Raw genomic sequence first — 20,655 nt, 5'->3', positions numbered from 1 at the left:
ACTGAACCACCCAGGTGGCCCAAAATGATCATGATTTTTATCTTTCGTTTTATTGATGTGGCGCATCATCTGATTGATTTGCAAATATTGAACCATCCTTGCATCCCCAAAATAAATTCCAGTTGATTGTGGTGACTGATCCTTTTAGTGTATTGTATAATATGGTTTACTAATATTTTGTTGAGGATTTTTGCCTTTATGTTCAAGGATATTTTATATCAGGGATATTGGCTTTTAGTTTTCTTTTTTTATGATGTTTTTGTCTGGTTTTTATATACCCAAGTAATGCTGGACTCATCGAATGTATTTGGAAACTGTCTCCCCTATTTTTTGGAATGGCTTATGGAGAATAGGTACTAATTCTTGTTTAAATGTTTGGTAGAATTTACTTGTGAATCCATCTGGTCCTGGACTTTTGTTTGTTGGGAATTTTCCTATTTGATTACTGATTCTCTTCCATTACTAGTAATTAGTCTGTTCAGATTTTCTGTTTCTTCATGATTCTGTTTTGTTTGTATGTTTCTAGAAATGTATCCATTTTTTCTAGGTTGCCCAATTTGTTGGCATATAATTTTTCATAGTATTCTCTTAGAATTCTTTTTATTTCTGTGATGTTGGTTGTTACTTCTCTTTCATTTCTGATTTTACTTATTTGGGTCTTCTCCCTTTTATTCTTGATGAGTCTGCTTGAAGGTTTATCAATTTTGTTTATCTTTTCCAAGGTCCACCTCTGGATTTCATTGACCTTTTCTGTTGTGTTTTAGGTTCTATTTCATTTATTTCTGCTCTGATCTTCATTATTTCCTTTCTTCTGCTAACTGTGGTCTTTGTTCTTTTTTTTTCTACTTCCTTTAGGTGTAAGTTTAGATTGTTTATTGGATGTTTTTCTTTTTCTTGAGGTAGGCCTATATCACTATAAATTTCCCTCTTAGTACTGCTTTCATTGTGTCCCGAAGATTTTGGACCATTGTGTTTTTATTTTCATTTTTCTCCATGTATTTTTTTTTTTTTTAATTTCTTCATTGACCCATTGGTCTTTTAGTAACATGTTCTTTAGCCTCTACATGTTTGTGGTTTTTCTCTAGTTTTTTTTACTTGTAATTGATTTCTAGTTTCATAGCTTTATAGTCAGAAAAGATGCATGATATGATTTCAGTATTTTTAAATTTATTGAGACTTGTTTTTTAGCCTTACATGTGATCTATCTTGGAGAATGTTCCATGTGCACTTGTAAAGAATGTGTATTCTATTGTTTTTGGATGCAATGTTCTGTGTATATCTGTTAAGTCCATTTGGTCTAATGTGATATTCAAAGACACTGTTTCCTTATTGATTTTATGCCTGGATGATCTATCCATTGATGTAATTGGGGTATTAAACTCCCCTACTATTACTGTATTACTGTCAATTTCTCCCTTTATGTCTTTTAATATTTGCTTCATGTATTTAGGTGCTCCAATGTTGAGTGCACAAATGTTTACAATTGTTATATCTTGTTGGATTGATCCTTTTATCATTATATAATGCCCTTGTCTTTTGTTACAGTCTTTAAAGTCTCTTTGTCTAAGTTTTTTTACCTCAGCTTTTTTTTTTTTTACACTTTCATTTGCATGAAATATCTTTTTCCTTCCATTCACTTTCAGTCTGTTGTGTGTTTGGGTCTGGAGTGAGTCTCTTCTTAGCAGCCTATAGATGGGTCTTGTTTTTTTATCCACTTCACCACCCTATGTCTTTTGATTGGAGCATTTAGACAGTTTACATTTAAAGTAATTATTAATAGCTAAATACTTACTGCCATTTTATTCATTGCTTTCTGGTTGTTTTTTTACTTCTTCTTCTCTTGCTCCCTTTCCTTTTGATTGACACTTGACTGTTCTTACCTTTCATTCTCTTTATTTTTTGTGTAGATATTGTAGGTTTTGGGTTTGGGATTACCATAAGGTTCATATATAGCATCCTCAGGATGTATTAGTCTTATTAAGTTGATGGTCACTTAAGTTTAAAGTAAACATTCTTTAAAAACTACTTTATTTCCTCTGCCACATTCTATGTATATGTTGTCCTATTTTACATCTTTTCATTTATAATTTTTTTTTCTAATTATCACCTTTTGTTTTCCACTTAAGTACCTTTAACATTTCTTGTAAGGCCAGTTTAGTGGTGATGAACTCCTTTAACTTTTGTTTTTGTGGGTAAACTCTCTCTCCTTCCATTTGGAATGATAACCTTGCTAGGTAGGCTATTCTTGGTTGTAGGTTTTTTTTCTTTAAGTTCTTTGACTATATCATGCCACTCTCTTCTAGCCTTTAAAGTTTCTGCTGAAAAATCAGCTGATAGCTTTATGGGGTTCCCTTGTATGTAACTATTTACTTCTCTCTTGCTGCTTTTAAAATTCTCTTTACCTTTAATGTTAAACATTTAAATGATTATTTGTCATGGTGTGGACATCCTTGGATTTATCTTTGGAATTCTCTTTGCTTCCTGAACCTGGATGTCTATTTCCTTCCCCAGGTTAGAGAAGTTTTCAGTCATCATTTGTTCAGATAAGTTTTCTGCCCCTGCATCTCTCTCTCCTTCTTTTGGGGCCTCTATAGTGCAAATGCTTGTTCACTTGATGTTGTCTAAGAGATCTCTTAACCTATCCTCCTTTTTACAAATTCTTTTTCTCTTCTTCACTGTTCAGCTTGGGTGCTTTGCCCTAGCCTGTATTTCAGATTGCTGATCTCTTCTTCTCCATCTCCTAATCTACTGCTGATTATCTCTAGTGTAGTTTTCATTTTGGTTATTGTATTCTTCAACTCTGATTCTTTTTAATATTTTCAGTCTCTTTTTGAAGTTCTCACTGAGTTTTTCCACTCTTCTCTCCAGTTCACGGGCATCTTTATGATCATTACTTAAACTTTTTATCAGGCATATTGCTTATTTCTGTTTCATTTAATTCTTTTTCTGATATTTTGTCTTGTTCTTTCATTTGGAGCATATTTCTGTGTCTTCTCATTTTGCTTCACTTTCTGTGTTTGTTTCTATGAATTAGAACAGCTACTTCTAAGCTTGCAAGAATAGTCTTGTGTATGGTCATCCCCTGTGTAGACTGTGTGTGCCTAGTGGCTGGCATGTGCTGGGGGTCCTGGGTTACTCCGTGCTGGGGGTCCTGGGGTACTCCGTGCTGGGGGTGCCCTCATGGGCTGGCTGGAACTGAAGAGGGCATGGGGTGGGGCAGTCCCAGAGCTGTCAGTGCAGAGGGCTCCCTGATAGGACAACTGAAGCTGAAATGGGTGTAAGCCAGGGGGTCTGGGGCTCTCTGTGCAAAGGGCAACCTGGCAGTAGAACTGAAGCCAAAGTGCATGCAAGTGGTGGGGGGAGGGGAGGGCCCTGGGGCTCTACGTACAGAGGGCACTCTGGCAGGACAGCTGAAGCTGAAGTGGGTATAGTCTGGGGTGTCCTGGGGTGCTCAGCAAAGGAGGTGCCCTGGCGGGCAGCTGGAGCTAAAGGAGGTGGGAGCGAGGAGGTCCCAGAGCACTCTGCACTGGGGTTGCTCCAGTAGGTCATCTGGGAGCTGAAGTAGTGTGGGCCTGGTGTGCCTCCAGGGTACTTTATGCTTGTGTCATCTTAGTAAGACAGCTGGAGCTAGAGTGAACAGTGACCGGGGATGGCCCAGTATACACTGTGCTGGAGCCACCTTGGTGGCACAGCTTGGGTTGGTGTGGGAGGCTCAAGGCTCACTGAGATGGCAAGCCAGCTGTGCTCCTGTCTGGGCTATAAGGTGGAGGGGAACGTAAGCCATGGCACTCACCAGCCCCTTCAACTCGGAGAGTTCCAGCAGCTACCCTGCCAGAGAGTTCTAGGGCTGGATCTTTCATATTGTAGTTGTTTTTTAATTTTTTAATTTTTAATTTTCATTTTTTTATTAGTTTCAGAGGTAGAATTTAGTGATTCATACAGTTGCATTTAACACCCAGTGCTCATGACATCAGGTGCCCTCCTTAATGCCCATCACCCAGTTACCCCATCCCCCCATCCACCTCCCCTCTTGTTGTTTTGTTAAACTGTGACCAGCTCATAGCCCCTCAGTACTGTCCCTTCCCACTGCAGTTTGCAGTTTCAAGGGGGGTGGTTTTCTTCATTAGTCTGTCTGGCTGTTCTCTGTGAAGTCTGTCTTTGGTTGTGCAGGAGCTGTTCACTCAACCCTCAGTTCTTCAGGAGCGGTTCCTCTATAAATAGGTGTAGATGTGCTATGTCCATGGAGGACGTGCGTTCAGGGTCTTCCTGTGTTACCATCCTGGACCCCAAAAATCAAAGCTGTGTTCTTAATATCTGAATATTAATATTTTATAGAAATTGCAGAATTTTGCTAAACCTGAACCAGGTTTACCCAATAGTTAATCTAGTTACTCCTCATCTCTCCAAGCCTTGGGCCATGCCAGCTAGAACATTCCTCTATGGTGCTTTTCTGATGGAATGTTGACTTGACTTAGTTAACTGGAACATTGTGTTCATGAGTCTGTGGTATCATGATGACAGTCAAAGGAGGTGGCTGGCTGTGTGAGGTCCTTTCAGTTTCCTACAGAATACTCTTACTGTTACCGAGTTCTGACATACAATAATTAGATTTATTCCTTTGGCAGAAGTCTTGGTCCTATATTAAAAACCAGATATTTGTGGAAAAGGAAGTATAATCAGTCATTTGTACCTTAGCATGAATAAGTTGATAAGATCCTTTCCTGTAAGCACGTTTTGAGGTGGGAAGGTGGACAGAACAAGGATTACTCAGGGTTTGAGCCTTGGGGTTCAGACCGCCGGGGTAGGATAAGCTAAGGGTTGCACAACAGTGATGCTTATGACGTGTCCTTAAAGCACCTGGTTACAGCTTGACTCGAAGCTTATACTGCTTAGGCCGGTGGCCTTGGGCCGTTTACATGTTTCACAGTCCCACTATCTTAACCCTGATCTCGGAAATAGAAGTCCTTAGATACAAGGAAAGGAGGGAAACTTCTATTTATTGATTACTGTCGGTGCCAGGAATAATACAAAATGCTTCCCCTATATTATCTCATCTAATTCTATAATGTAAGTACTTTTATACACATAAGGAAACAAAGACTGGAAGAAATTAGTAACTTGACCAGGACATGCCACAGCTGGTAGATGACAGGGTTAGATCAGCACTTTTGTCTGGCTCCACGACCCCTGACCCTATCGTACTACACTTGGTGAAAATGAGAGACTAGTTTCACATAAATTCAGTATTATTACTAGACAAACAACCGGGTAGAGGGGTCAGTGGTGGAAATCTCTTTATTTGAAAAACAGCAAATGTGTTCCCTTTGAAGGTCACCTATTTCCCCCTGCTGTTTCTTATTCCTCACACAGCTGCCTCCTGCTACACACACACCATTTTTGTAGTCCACTTCTCTATATTGTAGATGGTGTGGACAGACGTAGACACCGAGACGGTTGTAGAATCTGCCTGTTCTCCATTTTTTTTCCCAGGCTCGTCACCCTCATTTACGTGAATGTACAAAAGTGCTATCAGTATCGAGGATGGCCAGAGTTAGGTCTAGGGCGGGCCAAAAAGTTACAGTCAAAATGAAAAACTAAATACTGTAGGCCTCTTTTCTTTCAACTATGAAGTGAGGATAAAATACACCTCATAGGCATCTTTCTGTGGATTTAATGGGATTCTGTATGTAAAGTGCTTAGCTAGGTGCCTGGAACATGGATATTGAATAATAAATGATAGCCATCATTAATAGATTCTGTAGCTATCTAAATAGGGCCAGATAAATATAAGGATGAGTGGTATATATTTGTCTAGAACATCAGAACATTGATATTAGTTCTGAACTTCAGAATTAGCAGTTCTTATGACTTGAGAGCTGCTGCACCAAAACTAATGCAGAAGCACAGTATTGCAGGTTATTGAAGGCATCCTGTGACCAAAAAAACCCTAGCCCTTTGAGAGTAGCTAAGAACTTCATCCTGTGCCATTGTTTTCTATCTCCTGTTGCCCTAGGTAGCTGACCAAATTGCAGTTAATCCAGTATGTCTCGATTAGGTGCCAAAATTATTTGGGAAGAAGAGTGACCGTGCAGCGTCTCTGGTAGATTTGCCTCTCAAAGACAAAATGTGCACTTTGGCCCAGCCATGAATTTTCTCTACCCTCAGTCTTTCTATGCATTGGTTGAATTTAAGTTACTACAGCTGAAGAACTGGGGATGGTTTATAATAAAGGACCTTGATCAGAAATACTCAGGGGAGGAAAAAAGCTGCTTTATTGAGTTACATGGGTGATTGTTTTCTTCAAGTTATAGTAATGTAAACATTAAGCATTAAACATTGTAGAGAGAAAAAAATTACTGTTCAGTTTGCCTTTGGAATCTTTTCTAGTGTCTACTGAGAATTGGATAAACTTCACCTTCAGTTGTGCATGACTAAAGAGTTGGTTGGCGTTTATATTTTTAGTCATCACATGACAAACTAGGTCTAAACTGAAAAGTAATTTAGGTTAGGCAAGGAAAGTTCTTTCCATTGTATTTTCTCTTAGAACAGGAGCATTTTTTTTTTTTTTTTTTTTTTGGTCTTGCTCACATTAGGGTATAAATTTGTGGGAATGAAATATCTATAGATGTAAATATTAACTTCTGCCTTTTATTAGAAATTTTTTTTCATAAGTTTATTTTTAAGTAATCTCTACACCCAGCATGGGGCTCAGACTCACAACCCTGAGAACAAGAGTCGCATGCTCTTCCGATTAAACCAACCAGATGCCCTTAGAAATTTTTTTAAAAGAGTAAGATATTTTAAAAGAAGAGACTATATACTCAAGTAAATAAAAAAAAATTGGGGGATGTTTAGAAAATCAGTCATCAATATTTCTAATATCTAGCATGGTTTAAGAACAACTTCATGTCCTAATTAAACTAGAATCTGCATTGGGCACATACCCCCTATAGATTATGAAATCTGAGATAAATTGTGCTCAGAAAATGGGCTGAATTCATTTAAATATAGTTTTTGATTCTTTAAATATAGTAGTGTAACAACTGGAATCATAATGGGTTAAACTTAATTACTATAACATGAGGAAACAAATGGGAGATGTTTAGGGAACCAATATGGGAAAACTTCAGCTTCTTATAGCAGTTGAGCAAAAAGTACAGGTATTGCTCTTAAACGGAGCTGGATTTGTCTCTTACCCAGCACCCTTCCCACCTTTTTATATCAGCAAACAAATATAAGCACAGTTACACTACATCTCTGACCTGTGTGCATGAGAAATTATTCCTAGCTGGCTCCCACTATGATCTGGCCTCAAGCTCTTTGAATTAAGAATGTTGAGACGAATAATTAAAATAAAGACCAGATCCATTTACTTATAACAAAATCCTCCTTATAGGGAGACAAAACTGACCACTGCAGGGTGTTAGCAGTGTTATATGCACATTCCTTGTTCTGCATGAAAATAGGGTGCTATCTAGTTGAACGCCTTTTCTTTTTACCAGCTTTTGCTCATCTTAAAAAAAAATTGGGTTTTTGTTTGCTAACCTCAGTCCATAATGCACAAAGGAGGATATAGATTAGCCTTTCATAATTTACCAGGCAGTAATGGTAAACTCCTTTGACACCTGATGCTGTATGTTAATCTTCCTTTGCTTTTAATAGGTAAAAGAAATATTCCATTTTGTAATAATGCATGACTCATTCATGGCTCATTGTCTTCCCACTGTTTTGTTTTTTGTTTTTTGTTTTTTTCCTTTTCCTTGAGCCAGCAAGAAAATCTTAGAGGAGGGAGGAAAAGAGAGTTGAGGAATACAATACTTGAATACTGTTGCTCGATTCTCATTGGTTATCTCCTTTCTTACGGTGACCAGTCTAATCCAGCCTTCCTTGTCAAATCCCTTTCCTCCCCACCCTCCCTGCTAGGGGCTCCACAGGGTGTCTGCTGCTAGAAGCTGATTTGCAGGCAGTATGTAGGCATCTTTCACCCAGAATGGACAGTAAGACTGACTAGAGAAGGAAGCTTTTAGAAATGTATCATTTGTCCAAATTGCATGGCTTTTAAAAAGGGATAGAGAGATGCTGAATGTTTTGTATGTTAGCATCGACTCTCTATTTCTGTTCAGACTCTTAAGTTTTCAGAAGCTGAAATAGAGAGCCCTTTAAAAAAAAAAAAAAAGAAGAAGAAAGAAGAATTTTCCTGGTTAGTCGACCTCTTTTTAAGAAGTGCCTCATCCTCCTGCACCTCTCCGCGGTGTTCCTCTGCAGCTCTCTGTAGATCGGGGCTCTGCGCTGGCCGGCAGAATGCTCACTGTTAGCTGAAGAGAGTTCACCGACAGACGTAGATCAGGACAGGTCTTCTTTCTTTCCTGAATTCCAAAATGCCATCCAAAGAGTCTTGGTCGGGTAGGAAAGCTAATAGAGCTGCAGTTCACAAGTCAAAACCAGAGGGCCGTCAGCAAGATTTATTGATAGCAGCCTTGGGAATGAAACTGGGTTCTCAAAAGTCGTCTGTGACAATCTGGCAACCTCTGAAACTCTTTGCTTATTCGCAGTTGACATCACTTGTTAGAAGAGCAACTCTGAAAGAAAACGAGCAAATTCCAAAATATGAAAAGGTTCACAATTTCAAGGTAAGAATGTTTGTTTTTAACCTTTTCTTAGAAGAGAGAAAATGTACATTGCTTGCAATATACAGTGTTAAAGGGATCTCTTTTGAGGTCTTTGTAAAACTACGATGACTGGACTAAAATGTTCTTGCTATTTAAAATCATGCTTAAAACATCTTCATTCCTTATTTAAGGAATGGATAAAGCTAATAGAATCCAACTCCATTTTATCTAATGCTGATTTAGTGCTCTGCTTAATCAGTATACACTCAATGGTAAAAGTCTGGGCTGACATTTAAAAGGTCTCCTTTAATAATGATTTTGGCATTATTTTTGGGATGCAAATATATCTGATTACCTTTGTCGGATATTTCATGAGAGGATTAGATCTTATCTCCCTTCCTTTCTGGTAAAAAGCTTTGGCTATAAGAGGCGTGTGTTATTGCATCTGGATTGAGCAGATGGCCTGCATTTCCCCCAGTTTCTGTCTTTTCTCCTCTGTTAATGAGTTGACCACGATGAAGGGAGGGTGGCTACTCCGGGACCGGTACTGCTGATATAAGCAGCCCCTCTTCACTTTCTGACTATTGCTCTCCGGGGGTGTGTGAGAGAGGGTTTAATTACTGTGTTAATGTGTTTTACCAACTATACTTTAATCATCTTTCATCAAGATGATATGTGTGTTGATTCAAGGTGCCTGCATGCATAGCATGATGTAAGGCCTCAGAGTTGGGTCCTTTGCAGCCTAACTGGGGAAGCACGCAGTGTGAGGCTGTACATACATACACCAGGTACACTTAGTGGGTGGATGCGCCGGCGTTTCTACAGTCCCTTCACAGGAGTTACCCAACTTTATGATCAAGTTTTCTGTCTTTAGATAAGATGTCATCAGTTTTAATGTTAGAGGGCATATGGTTTCAAAATATGATAGGCTGGAAACCCTGATCTTCCATTTATTCAGCATTTCTTCAGCAGATATATTCATTCAGAATGTACCAGGCTCTGTAGTAGAAAATCTCACTTCACATTTGCAACTCATCCTGATTAACACTAGCATTTATTTTACTCAAATGCTAAATACCAAGCCCCCCAAATGCTCTACTTTTTTAGCGAGGAATAGATTCTTACTATCTTCAGATCATTTGGGGATAAAGGATAAATTCTAAACTGGACTATATAAAGATTGCTAATATTTCAAGGTAAACCAAACAGCATTTTCTTCTCCCTCTTTAAACATATTATTAAGGACCTTACCTTTCAACTAGTATCTTTGATTTTAAATGAAACTGAGACCAATTCAGTATGTGCATCCAGTCTCAACCACCTCTTCCATTTTTGAACCTAAACAATACCTGCAAGTTACTAGGCCTCAGTTTCATCTTGTATGACAAATCAGTCTTAACGGGGTTTTTCTCCTGTAAGAGAATGACCCCAAAGTATAAAGTTATATGCATGCTCGGTCGAAAAAATGGCCATTGAGGTTTCTAAGCAAGAAACTATGCATACTGTTTAGAAATGGCTGAGATTTAAAAATACATCTCTAAAGATGTCCCCTCTGGTGTGTTCAGCAGGAACAGACTGACCTATTAAGGATGCCATTTTAGTGCTAAACCAAGTTCATTGATCAAAAGCAAATAGTAAGTCCGTTCAGGGATTTACACAAACAAGCACATTCTCTCATTGTTGTATCCTCCAGTAATTTTTCAATTTTAATTTAACACATGGTTTTAATGAGCAAGTTTTGAACAGCCAGAAAGTGCTGACTCTGGGACCAATTGTGACCCTTCACTTGGTACCCAAACTGTTATAAAGATACTTGTGGTTTTTAAAAAAGCGGGGGGTGGGGGCACATATAAAAAGAAGTCTGCTTCCTTCACTGGAGTTAAACAATTAAAATCAAGTGGGCTGTATTTTTTAAAAAGTACTTACGCTCAGGAAAGAACTCATATTAGAAAGTGAAATTCTATTACATATTTTTTTTATAGTTACTAATAAGGTCAGAAGTCTCAGAATTTGACTCCTTCCATTGAAATTACCCTTTGTTATTTAAAAAATGTTTCTATGGGGTGGCATTATAAAAATGAGAAAAGAAAGGTGGGAGGGGTAGTCAAACTTGACTTCCGAGAACATCCCCACCCCCAAAGAATTCAGACTTTGTGGCAGGAGCGCTTCTCTCCCACACAAATGTTCATTTAGAAGGTCACTGCTTATGGTATGTGAGTATGTACAGCTCAGATTTACGGTGGGAAGAACTCAGCATTTATGTGATGATAATCATTCACACGGCCTTGCCCTTGACTGTTTTCTGTGTTGGTAAAGGTGGATTCTGCTATCCACAAGCCCACTCTCCAAAGCCTCATTTCAGTGTGGCTTTCTTTTTCGTTTCTTGAACTGCCTTGCTCTGTAACATTGCTCAGTGGCGTTGAAAAGTTGCCAGATCACATTTCAGAAGGAGAAGCTAAGAATACCTTATGCCTTCAGTGAAAGCACTCACCAAGCTGAGACCCCCCCCCAACAACAACAACAACAAAAAATCAACTAGGCCTAACTCCAGACAGGTGTTTTGTTTTTGCCTTTTTTTTTTTTAAATAGAAAAAATGAAATGAAGCAGGAAGGCTTCCCATTTACTGTTATGTAACATGGCCTTTTAAATTTTTTCTATTATTTATAAGGATTTGATAAAGAATCTATCACAAGAAACAGCTCTCTTAGGGAGATCATCATTTAAAATATAAATGTACCACATCCTTTAAAACTGATTATAATTTGTCAACATAACTTAGAGCAAAAATAATTTTAACTCTTTCTGGGATCAACCTCTCACTTTAAGGACTGCCCCTGTGCTAACACAACAGAGAGCGAGCGAGAGCACAAGTGTTAACCAAAACACCTCTGACACTAAGACGGAGGGACTCCAGCAGCAGTGATTATATCCTTACACCCTACATCTGAGGTTCTCTGGACGGACTAACGGAGACCCAGCCCTGGCCCTCAGGAGCTTGCTCATCATTTATAGGACCTTGGGCAGACTGCTTGGTCTTTAAACCACTGGTTCTACATCAGAAGAACTGAGTTCCTGGTAGGTGTTAGGTACCTGGTAACTACTATTTTCCTTATTACAAATTACCCCTAGGTGGTATTTTTTCTGAATCCATGCCAAGGCTTTTTCTTGCCCAGGTACAGAGGTCGTGATGCAATTGAGAACCCCGCCATGACTGTGGGGCTAAAGAAAGCCCTAGCTTCTTTCTTAGCTCCCAGGCACAGTTAGAGGTTATGTAAGAGCAGTTGCATTTCCATGCACCACAGAGTACAGTGAAATCCTCTGTGTGGCTCTTACTCCTTCCAGATTTAACTATTTGGTGTTTCGTTTGGTATAATTTAGATAACTATAAAATCAAGATTCCATATAATGAAAACCACAGAAACCTGGCTACTTAGGCAAATTAAGTAATTTAAAGAACAGTAAGAATTACAGTGAGAGAATACTTTAAAATATGACTTTAGTCGTTTTTTAAGGTAGTCTTGAAGCGGCGACTGGTTCATGTTAGAGTCTCAGATACGTGCACTCTGCCTAGAAGTGAAAGATGTGACATATATTAATAGATTTAATGTTGCCAAGATAATATGCAAGCAATGAATCCCGAAATGTGAACTGGTATTGTAATTAAATAAGACTATCACATGAGCCTTGTAATATTTACTAAAATTACTGATTCAAGACCTACTGGGTTTAAACCGATGAGAGTGAACCCGTCGATCCTGGCAGAGCAGACCTGCTGCTGTTAGATAAACGGGACGATCGAAATGGCCAGCTCTCCTGCTGAAAGTGGTCTTTCCTTTCCTCCGAAGGACACAGATCCAAGACCTGTGGTCCTCGTTTGATTCCCATCTGAGAATAAACACAAAATGAACCAGCAAATAGAGTTAGTATGAAGTGTGGAGCTAAACTCCATGATCTAGAACTTATTTTGCAGCTCTGAAGTTCTCTTGGGGCGGCTGGCTAGCTCAGGTGGTGGAACGTGTGACTCTTGATCTCGGGGTTGTGAGTTCGAGCCCTCCAATGGGTGTAGAGACTGCTTCAGAATTAAAGTTCTCTTTTTTAAAAGATTTTATTTGACAGCGAGAGAGGGAACACAAGCAGGGGGAGTGGGAGAGGGAGAAGCAGGCTTCCGAGATCATGACATGAGCCGAAGGCAGTCGCTTAACCAACTGAGGCACCGAGGCGTCCCAGAATTAAAGTTCTCTTGATTACATTATATTGAGAAGCATTAGATTTGTTAAGATAATTACGGTTTTCCACTGTTAAAACTTTATTAAGGCCCATGAGGAAAAGATACTAATGTTTCTTTTTAAAAAGAAAATAACCTATATATGAAGGAATATTTTTTTAAAACTGGTTATATTAACAGTGAACTATCATATTCGCCAACGGGGCTACCTGTGCATTCGCCCCACCAACCATCACACCACCCCCCCCCACTTCTTTACCCAACTCCACTCTTCCTTCCCCTGTCCCTATATTTAGTAAGATACAAATGTTCCAGAAACATCTGCTGAATGACTAAATGAGCATACAATATGACAGGAGGGACTTTCTTTGTGGTGCTGGTGATTGTTATTTTGAAATCACTTCTCCTACAGCAGAATATTTTAACATAAAAATAGGTTCTTCTAATGATTTTAAGACACACACTGTTACAATTTTTAATCAAATTCATGTGAGTTTTTTAAATGCAGTAAAACAATATCATCATGTTGTCTTATATTTGACTGGAGAATCTGTTCACATTTTAAGTGTCAGAAATTTGAATATTGTTTTGAATTAATAGCATTATAAAAGAAGTTAAATGCAGTATGACTAATGGAAAAGGCAACCTAGAATGTCTCATTATTAAACATTATTGCTCTTCCTATGGGTATGAGCATGGAGTGTGTGACAGACATTTTAAAGGAATAAATGTTTTCCTTCAAATAGAAGATTCAATTGAATTATATATATATTCTATTATTTTATAGAAAGAAATATATACGTATATATTTCTAAGTTATACAAATATATTTATATGTGTCTGTGTATATACACACAAAATTCTCAATTCTTAATGTGGGTCACTTGTAAGAGAAGATAAAAATAACAGAGCTCAGTGCAGAGCAGGGGTTTTTCTCTCCTTAGGGCAGTCATGGAGGCAAAGTGGGAGACTGGATAAGATCGTCTGTAAGATCCCTGTAGGCATTGTTTCTGTTGCTGTTTGGTATAGTACTTACCAGATGCTACGGAAGCCAAAAATAATGGACACACGCTACTCTGCTTTTTATCTCTGTCCCTAAAGGTGGTGAAGAGGACCACAAAAACTCATCATGCATTTCCATCCAGGCCTCTACATTGCCCCTCAGCATCGTGACCCTCTCAGCCCTGTCTGTCCTTTTTATGGTTTGTAATGTTGGCTGAGGAACTGGTTATGATGCCTCAAGTACAAAGAAGGTTACTGCCTGCCATTAATAATCCAAAAAGAAACATTTCACAAGCTTTGCCCGTAGTTGCTTATACTTCTTTGTAGCCATTTTATGAGGTTAGAGAATTTAAAATGTTATACTTGTGGCGCCAGGGTGGCTCAGATGGTTAAGCGTCTGCCTTCGGCTCAGGTCATGATCCCAGGGTCCTGGGATCGAGCCCCGCATCGGGGTCAGCAAGGAGCTGGCTTCTCCCTCTCCCTCTGCCTCTCTCCCTGCTCCTGCTTTCTCTTCTCTCTGTATCTCTGTCTCAAATGAATATCTAAAATCCTTTAAAAAAAAATAAGATAAAATAAAATGTTATACTTAACCCAAGAGAAGCCCGTGTTTTATGGATCGGGAAGAATATTGCTAAAATGTACATACTACCCAAAATGATCTTCAGAGCCAGTGCAATTCCTATCATAATCCCAATGGCATTCTTAACAGAAACAGAAAAAGCACTCCTAAGATTCACATGGAACCACAAAACACCAAAGCAGTCTTGAGCAAGAAGAACAAAGCTGGAGGCAATTGTACTTTCTGATTTCAAAATATATTACAAAGCTACAGTAATCAAAACAGGATAGCACTGGCATAAAAACAGACATATAGACTAATGAAACAAAGTCCAGAAATAAATCCATGTGTCTTCAGTCAACTGATCTTCAATGAGGGTGCCAAGTACACTAAATAAGGACAAGATAGTTTCTTCAATAAATGATGTTGGGAAAACTGGATATCTATATGCCAAAAAAAAGGGAGGAGAAGAAATTGGTCCCTTATTTCACACCATATACAACAATCAACTCAAAATGGATTAAAGACTTAAATATAAGACCTGAAACCATAAAACTACTAGTAGAAAACAGGAAAAAAACATTGGTGTGGGCAGTGATTTTTTTCGGATAGGACACTAAAAGCACAGGGAACCAAAACAAAAATAGACAAGTGGGATTGCATCAAACTGAAAAGCTTCTCACAGCAAAGGAAAATAATTGATGGAATGAAAATGCAACCTATGGAATGGGAGAAGATATTTGCAAACCATATACCTGATAAGGGGTTAGTATCCAAAATATATAAGGAACTCATACAACTCACTAGGAAAAAGCAACCTGATTTAAAAACAGGCAGAGGACCTGAGAATAGTCAGTTCTCAAAAGATACACAAATGGCCAATAGGTCGGTGGAAAGATGCTCGACATCACGAATCATTGAGGAAATGCAAATCAAAACCACGACGTCACCTCACACCTGTTAGAATGGCTAGTATAAACGAGGCAAAAGATGGCCCGTGTTGGTGAGGATGTGGAGAAAGAGGAACCCCTGTACATTGTTGCTGTGAACGTAAATTGATATAGCCCTTATGAAAAACAGTATGGAGGTTCCTCAAAACATTAAAAACTACCTTATAATCCAGCAATAGGCTGCCTTTCCACTCTGCTGATTGTCTCCTTTGCTATGCAGAAGATTTATCATTAAATGTAGTCCCAATTGTCTATTTTTGCTTATGCGGTTTTAAAATTTGGAGAGATTTGGAAGTTTGTCTTTCTCACTAGGAGAGTGTCGATAGTGCACTATTTGTTTTATTTAATTAAAAAGCAAATAAAAGAGAACCTCAGGCCAGCCTTGAAATTAAAATATAGGGTTGTCACTTTTTTTCTTTTGAGAGCGAGAGTGTGCATGTACACGAGTGAGGGGAGGGGAGGGAGAGAGAGAAATCCAAACAGGCTCCGTGCTCGGCACAGAGCCCAACATGGGACTCCCATCCATCTCATGAGCCTGAGATCATGACCTGAGCTGAAATCAAGAGTCAGACACCCAACTGACGGAGCCACTCAGGCGCCCCTAGGGTTGTCACTTTTAAACATCTGGGCTTTCTTACCAGAACCAATTCTGCTGCTTGTTCCCAACCAATATCCTAATGTGAGACCGTCTGACAGACAACTACATCTAACATTGTATTGATTATTTCTCACATTTATAACCATCCTACTGATATGTTTTAGAACATTTGGTATCACCTCACACCTGGCTAGAATCAATAAGAAAAAACAAGTGTTGGCGAGGATGTGGAGAAAAAGGAACCCTCGTGCACTGTTTGTGGGAATGTAAATTGGTGTAACCACATTAGAAAACACTATGGAGTTTCCTCAAAAGATTAAAAACAGAACTACCGTACAATTCAGTATTTCCACTTCTAGGTACTTATCCAAAGAAAATGAAAACACTAATTCAGAAAGACCTATTCAACCCGTGATCCGTGCAGCAATCTTTACAATAGCAAAGATACGGAAGCAACCTAAAATGTCTATCAAAAAATAGATGGCTAAAGAAGATGTGGGGTGGGGTGGGGTAGGGTGTGTGTGTGTGTGTGTGTGTGTGTGTGTGTGTGTGTGTGTGTGTGTGTGTGTGTGTGTGTGTGTGTGTGTGTGTGTGTGTGTGTGTGTGTGTAATAGAATATTAGCCATAAAAAAATGAAATCTTGCCATTGGCAATAACATGGGTGAACCTAGAGGGTGTTATGCTAAGTCAGTCAGAGAAACATATACTATATGATTTCATTATATATGGAATTTAAAATCAAAACAGCTCTTTTCCATGGCACCTCGGAGGCAGTAGGCTATTTTAGGATGAAGCTGAACTTTTCTTTCTCAGTTACTGGCTGCCAGAAACTCACTGAAGTGGATGATGAACGCAAACTCCATACCTTTTATGAGAAGCGTATGGCCACAGAAATTGCGGCTGATGCTCTGGGTGAACAGGAAAAGGGTTACAGTGTCCGAATCAGTGGTGGCAATCACAAACCACGCTTCCCCGTGAAGCAGGGTGTCTTGATCCATGGCCATGCCCACCTGCTGCTGAGCAAGGACTGTTCCTGCTACAAACCGAGGAGGACTGGAGAAAGAGAGTGCAGATCTGTTTGGGGTTGCATTGTGGACGCCAATCTCAGTGTTCTCAACTTGGTCATTGTTAAAAAAAGAGAGAGAGAGAAAAGGATATTCCTGGACTCACTGATACGACTGTGCCTCGTCACCTGGGGTCCAAAAGGGCCAGCAGAATCCACAGACTTTTCAGTCTTCTCAGAAGAAGATGATGTCCACCAGTATGTTGTGAGAAAGCCCCTAAACAAAGAAGGTAAGAAACCTAGAACCGAAGCACCCACAGTTGTGTGTCTTGTTACTGCATGTGTTCTACCACAGAAATGTCGGCATACTACTCTGAAGAAACGGCGTACTAGGAAAAATAAGGAAGAGGCTACAGAACATGCTAAACTTCTGGCCAAGAGAATGAAGGAGGCCAAAGAAAAACTCCGGGAACAGATTGCCAAGAAACAGAGGCTGTCCTCTCGGAGGTAGAAAGCTCTAGTTCTGAGGCCAGTCAACAATGAGATTTTCTAAAAGTAACAAATAAAATCAGACATCAAAAAATAAATAAAAATAAGATTAAAGCAAATGAACAAATGGAACTGAAGCAAACTCATAGATACAGAGAACAAACAAACAGAGGATTGCTACAGGGTAGAGCAGTGGTGAGGATGAACAAAATAGGTAAAGGCAGTTAAGAGGTACAGTCTTCCAGGTATAAACTAAATGAGACATGGGGACATCTGCAACATAGGAAATCTAGCCAATAGTCTTGTCACAATTTTGTATAGTGGCAGATGGCAACTAGGCTTAGTGTGGCAACCATGTTTTAATATATACAAATACCGAATCACTATGTTGTATACGTAAGACTAATACAACATCGTATGTCGGTTATTCTTCAATTTAAAAAATAATGGCATCTCCAAAATTTATCTCAAAGTAGAGAATCGGCCTGGCATGTGACTCCCGTTGCAATAACAAGATAAGGATATAAACCCATAGGAAGAACACACAATAATAAGTCACCTCTGCCACAGTTCTTTTAATACTTTATGTGTCCACATAATAATCGTACCTTCAAGGATGAGTTTTTCGCACGTGTGGGACACATTGGTATGTTAAAGGCAATTTTTTGTAGTCACTTGTATCATATCCCTACTCACCTTCCAGATTTAACTGAGGATTTAGTCTTAATTGTATTAATTGCTTATTTTGTAATCTAATAGCATACCTATGTAATATTTTAGATCTCTAATTTTTAAACCTTGCTTAATTCACAAATTACACTGTCCTACTTCATCTTCTTTGTGACCTACCATGTCAGCCTTCCTCAGAGGAAAGTCTTTCTTAGGAGTGAAGTTTACCATGGCTGCAATAAGATAGTGAAAGTATATGACTGAAGAATATGTACATAACATCTTACCCAGTTACTGTCTGTATTGCCAAGTTCCCTATAGCTCAGTACACTGACAGTCATCATTAGGCAGCATTCATTATTCTTATGTAATAGTAAATTACCTTCATCAAAGAACCCAAGGGACAGAGAGTAGAGAGACATGCATAAGTGGAATATAGGTCTAGGAAAAAAAAATGTTTAAGTGAAGAGAATACACAAAAATATTGATTTTTCTTTCTTAAATATTTTATCAAGTACTGCTAGCATCTGAGAGACCACTACAAATTCTTCTTCTAATAAACCTCACACCAGTAGTGTTTTTGTTTTTTCAGGTTTTTTAGCCCCTCTTCTTAAATTATCTTAACATTCTTCGGGTTGCAAAATAGGGATAGCTAGAAAGGAAAGGGGAAATAGCCCAGTGATGTTACACTTCTAAGGGACATCATCAACTACTCATTTAAAAAATATTTTTATATTCCTTAGGGAGCAAAAATAGAGCTGGGTGCATTTTTTAAGTATTATGCAGACATAAAAATTAAAACAAAAAAATATATTCATTTTTAGGTCATGGATGTCTGACGACTCTTGTTGTATTAGGTGATATCCTTCAGTCTGTTGTATGAGAAATGACATGTTTTGGCTAGTTATGTGAATGGATTTGCCCAAATCAGGCCCAACATGTTCACTCTTTCTCATTTATAGAACTCCCTTTGTCTGGAGCTCTAGCCTTATACGTGCCACACCCAGAGCACTGCTCGTGGCTCTGCCTAATGAGCGTGCACAGTACCCTTGTTCATAAAGAAAAGGTCCATCTCTAGGAAGCATGCGATTTTGTTTTGGTGGTCGCTAGTATAGCTCATTACTCCCCATTTGAATCACATTGCCTCAGTGTGTCTTTTTAAAAATCTATTTGGAACCCATGATTGATATTTACCATTTGATGGAACAGTTGAAGACTTTCCGTTGCAAGTGTCAGAAAGCCTAACTCATGCTTGCTAAGGTAAAAAGGGAATTTATTGGCTCACATAGGAAAAGTCTGCCGGTGGTTGGTATCCTTTGCCCAAGCGGCTTAAAATGACACCAGAACCCTGTCTTCTAGCTCTGTCTTCATTTGCAGCCTTCCTCTGGGTGACAAGATGGCCTGCAGAGGCTCCACCTCTAAATAGTCTCTGATTCTAGTGAGCTCAAAATGAGACTGAACAAAAAAGTCTGGGCCTGGCAGACATTTGCCCAATTATCTTAAATGCCCATCTCTGAACCAGTAACTCAGCTCCTAGGCAGGAGAATGGAATGTGCTGTTTGGCTTAGAGCAAGGTCATATACTCTGTCCTGGAACTGGGGATGGGGTCAGTTCCAGAAAATTCATATGAATTGAAAATTGGTACCCAAAGAGAAGACATTTATTCTGTGTAGCTAAAAAAAAATAAATGCCCACAACATTAAATGACAAAATGATGTGACTAATTCAAGATCCTAGTATACAACCTACTGAATACAACAGTGTAACACTTTTCTAGGAGAGACATGTTCATAGAGCATGATGACATAAGAATCCTCAAGAGGTTCAAAGGGATACTGAGAATTACTGATTAATTCTGCACATGTAGAAACTAAAGTCCAGAAGTCCCAGGTTCAAGCTCACCTGAAAGATCAGTTTTAGAAATAATATAATCTGAACTTCCACTTCTAGCCATGATGGAAGAACTAGATTTATCTTCCCATCTTAATTAACCAGAAAAAAATATATATAAAATCACACTCATATTGAACAGGTAGTACAGTACTGTGATACCTGGAAAAAAGGAATACAATAAGAGGAGTCTTAAGATTGTTTTCATTTGGGCGCCTGGGTGGCTCAGTTGGTTGGGCGACTGCCTTCGGCTCAGGTCATGATCCAGGAATTCCTGGATCGAGTCCCGCAGCGGGAAGCCCGCTTCTCCCTCTAACCCTCCCCCCTCTCATGTACTCTCTCTCTCTCTCATTCTCGTTCTCTCAAATAAATCTTAAAAAAAAAAAAAGACTGTTTTCATTTACTGCTTGGAGGCAGTTTCTTGGCCACAACACATGGAGAGAGAATCCATTGGTCTAGCTGAGTTGAAGACATAGAGATTGGAGTTTGATGAGGCAAAGCAGCTAAAATTTGTAGGGCAGTGTCCCTGCGGGGACAGAGCTGTACACAGAGCTCTGGGGATGTGCACAGTGGTCTTCTTGACTCTTAGAGCAAGTACTTATCTATATATGCATGAATGGAGCCTATTAAAAAAAAAAAAAGCACACACACCAGAAAGCA

At 39.0% G+C, this 20,655-nt stretch overlaps 1 protein-coding gene across 3 annotated transcripts in view; it reads left to right on the top strand.

Moving 5' to 3' along the window:
• Positions 1-20,655, top strand: part of CHN1 (chimerin 1) — a 195,217-nt gene that overhangs the window by 139,257 nt on the left and 35,305 nt on the right. For all 3 annotated transcript variants that reach the window (XM_027589622.1, XM_027589623.1, XM_027589624.2), the window contains one exon: positions 8,553-8,630. In XM_027589622.1, coding sequence (XP_027445423.1) covers positions 8,553-8,630 — 78 coding nt within the window. The remainder of the gene's footprint in view (positions 1-8,552; positions 8,631-20,655) is intronic.

This window comes from Zalophus californianus, chromosome 3 (genome assembly GCF_009762305.2).
Source record: "Zalophus californianus isolate mZalCal1 chromosome 3, mZalCal1.pri.v2, whole genome shotgun sequence".
Classification (NCBI taxonomy): Eukaryota; Metazoa; Chordata; class Mammalia; order Carnivora; family Otariidae; genus Zalophus; species Zalophus californianus.
This window is presented reverse-complemented; position numbering and strand designations above follow the sequence as displayed.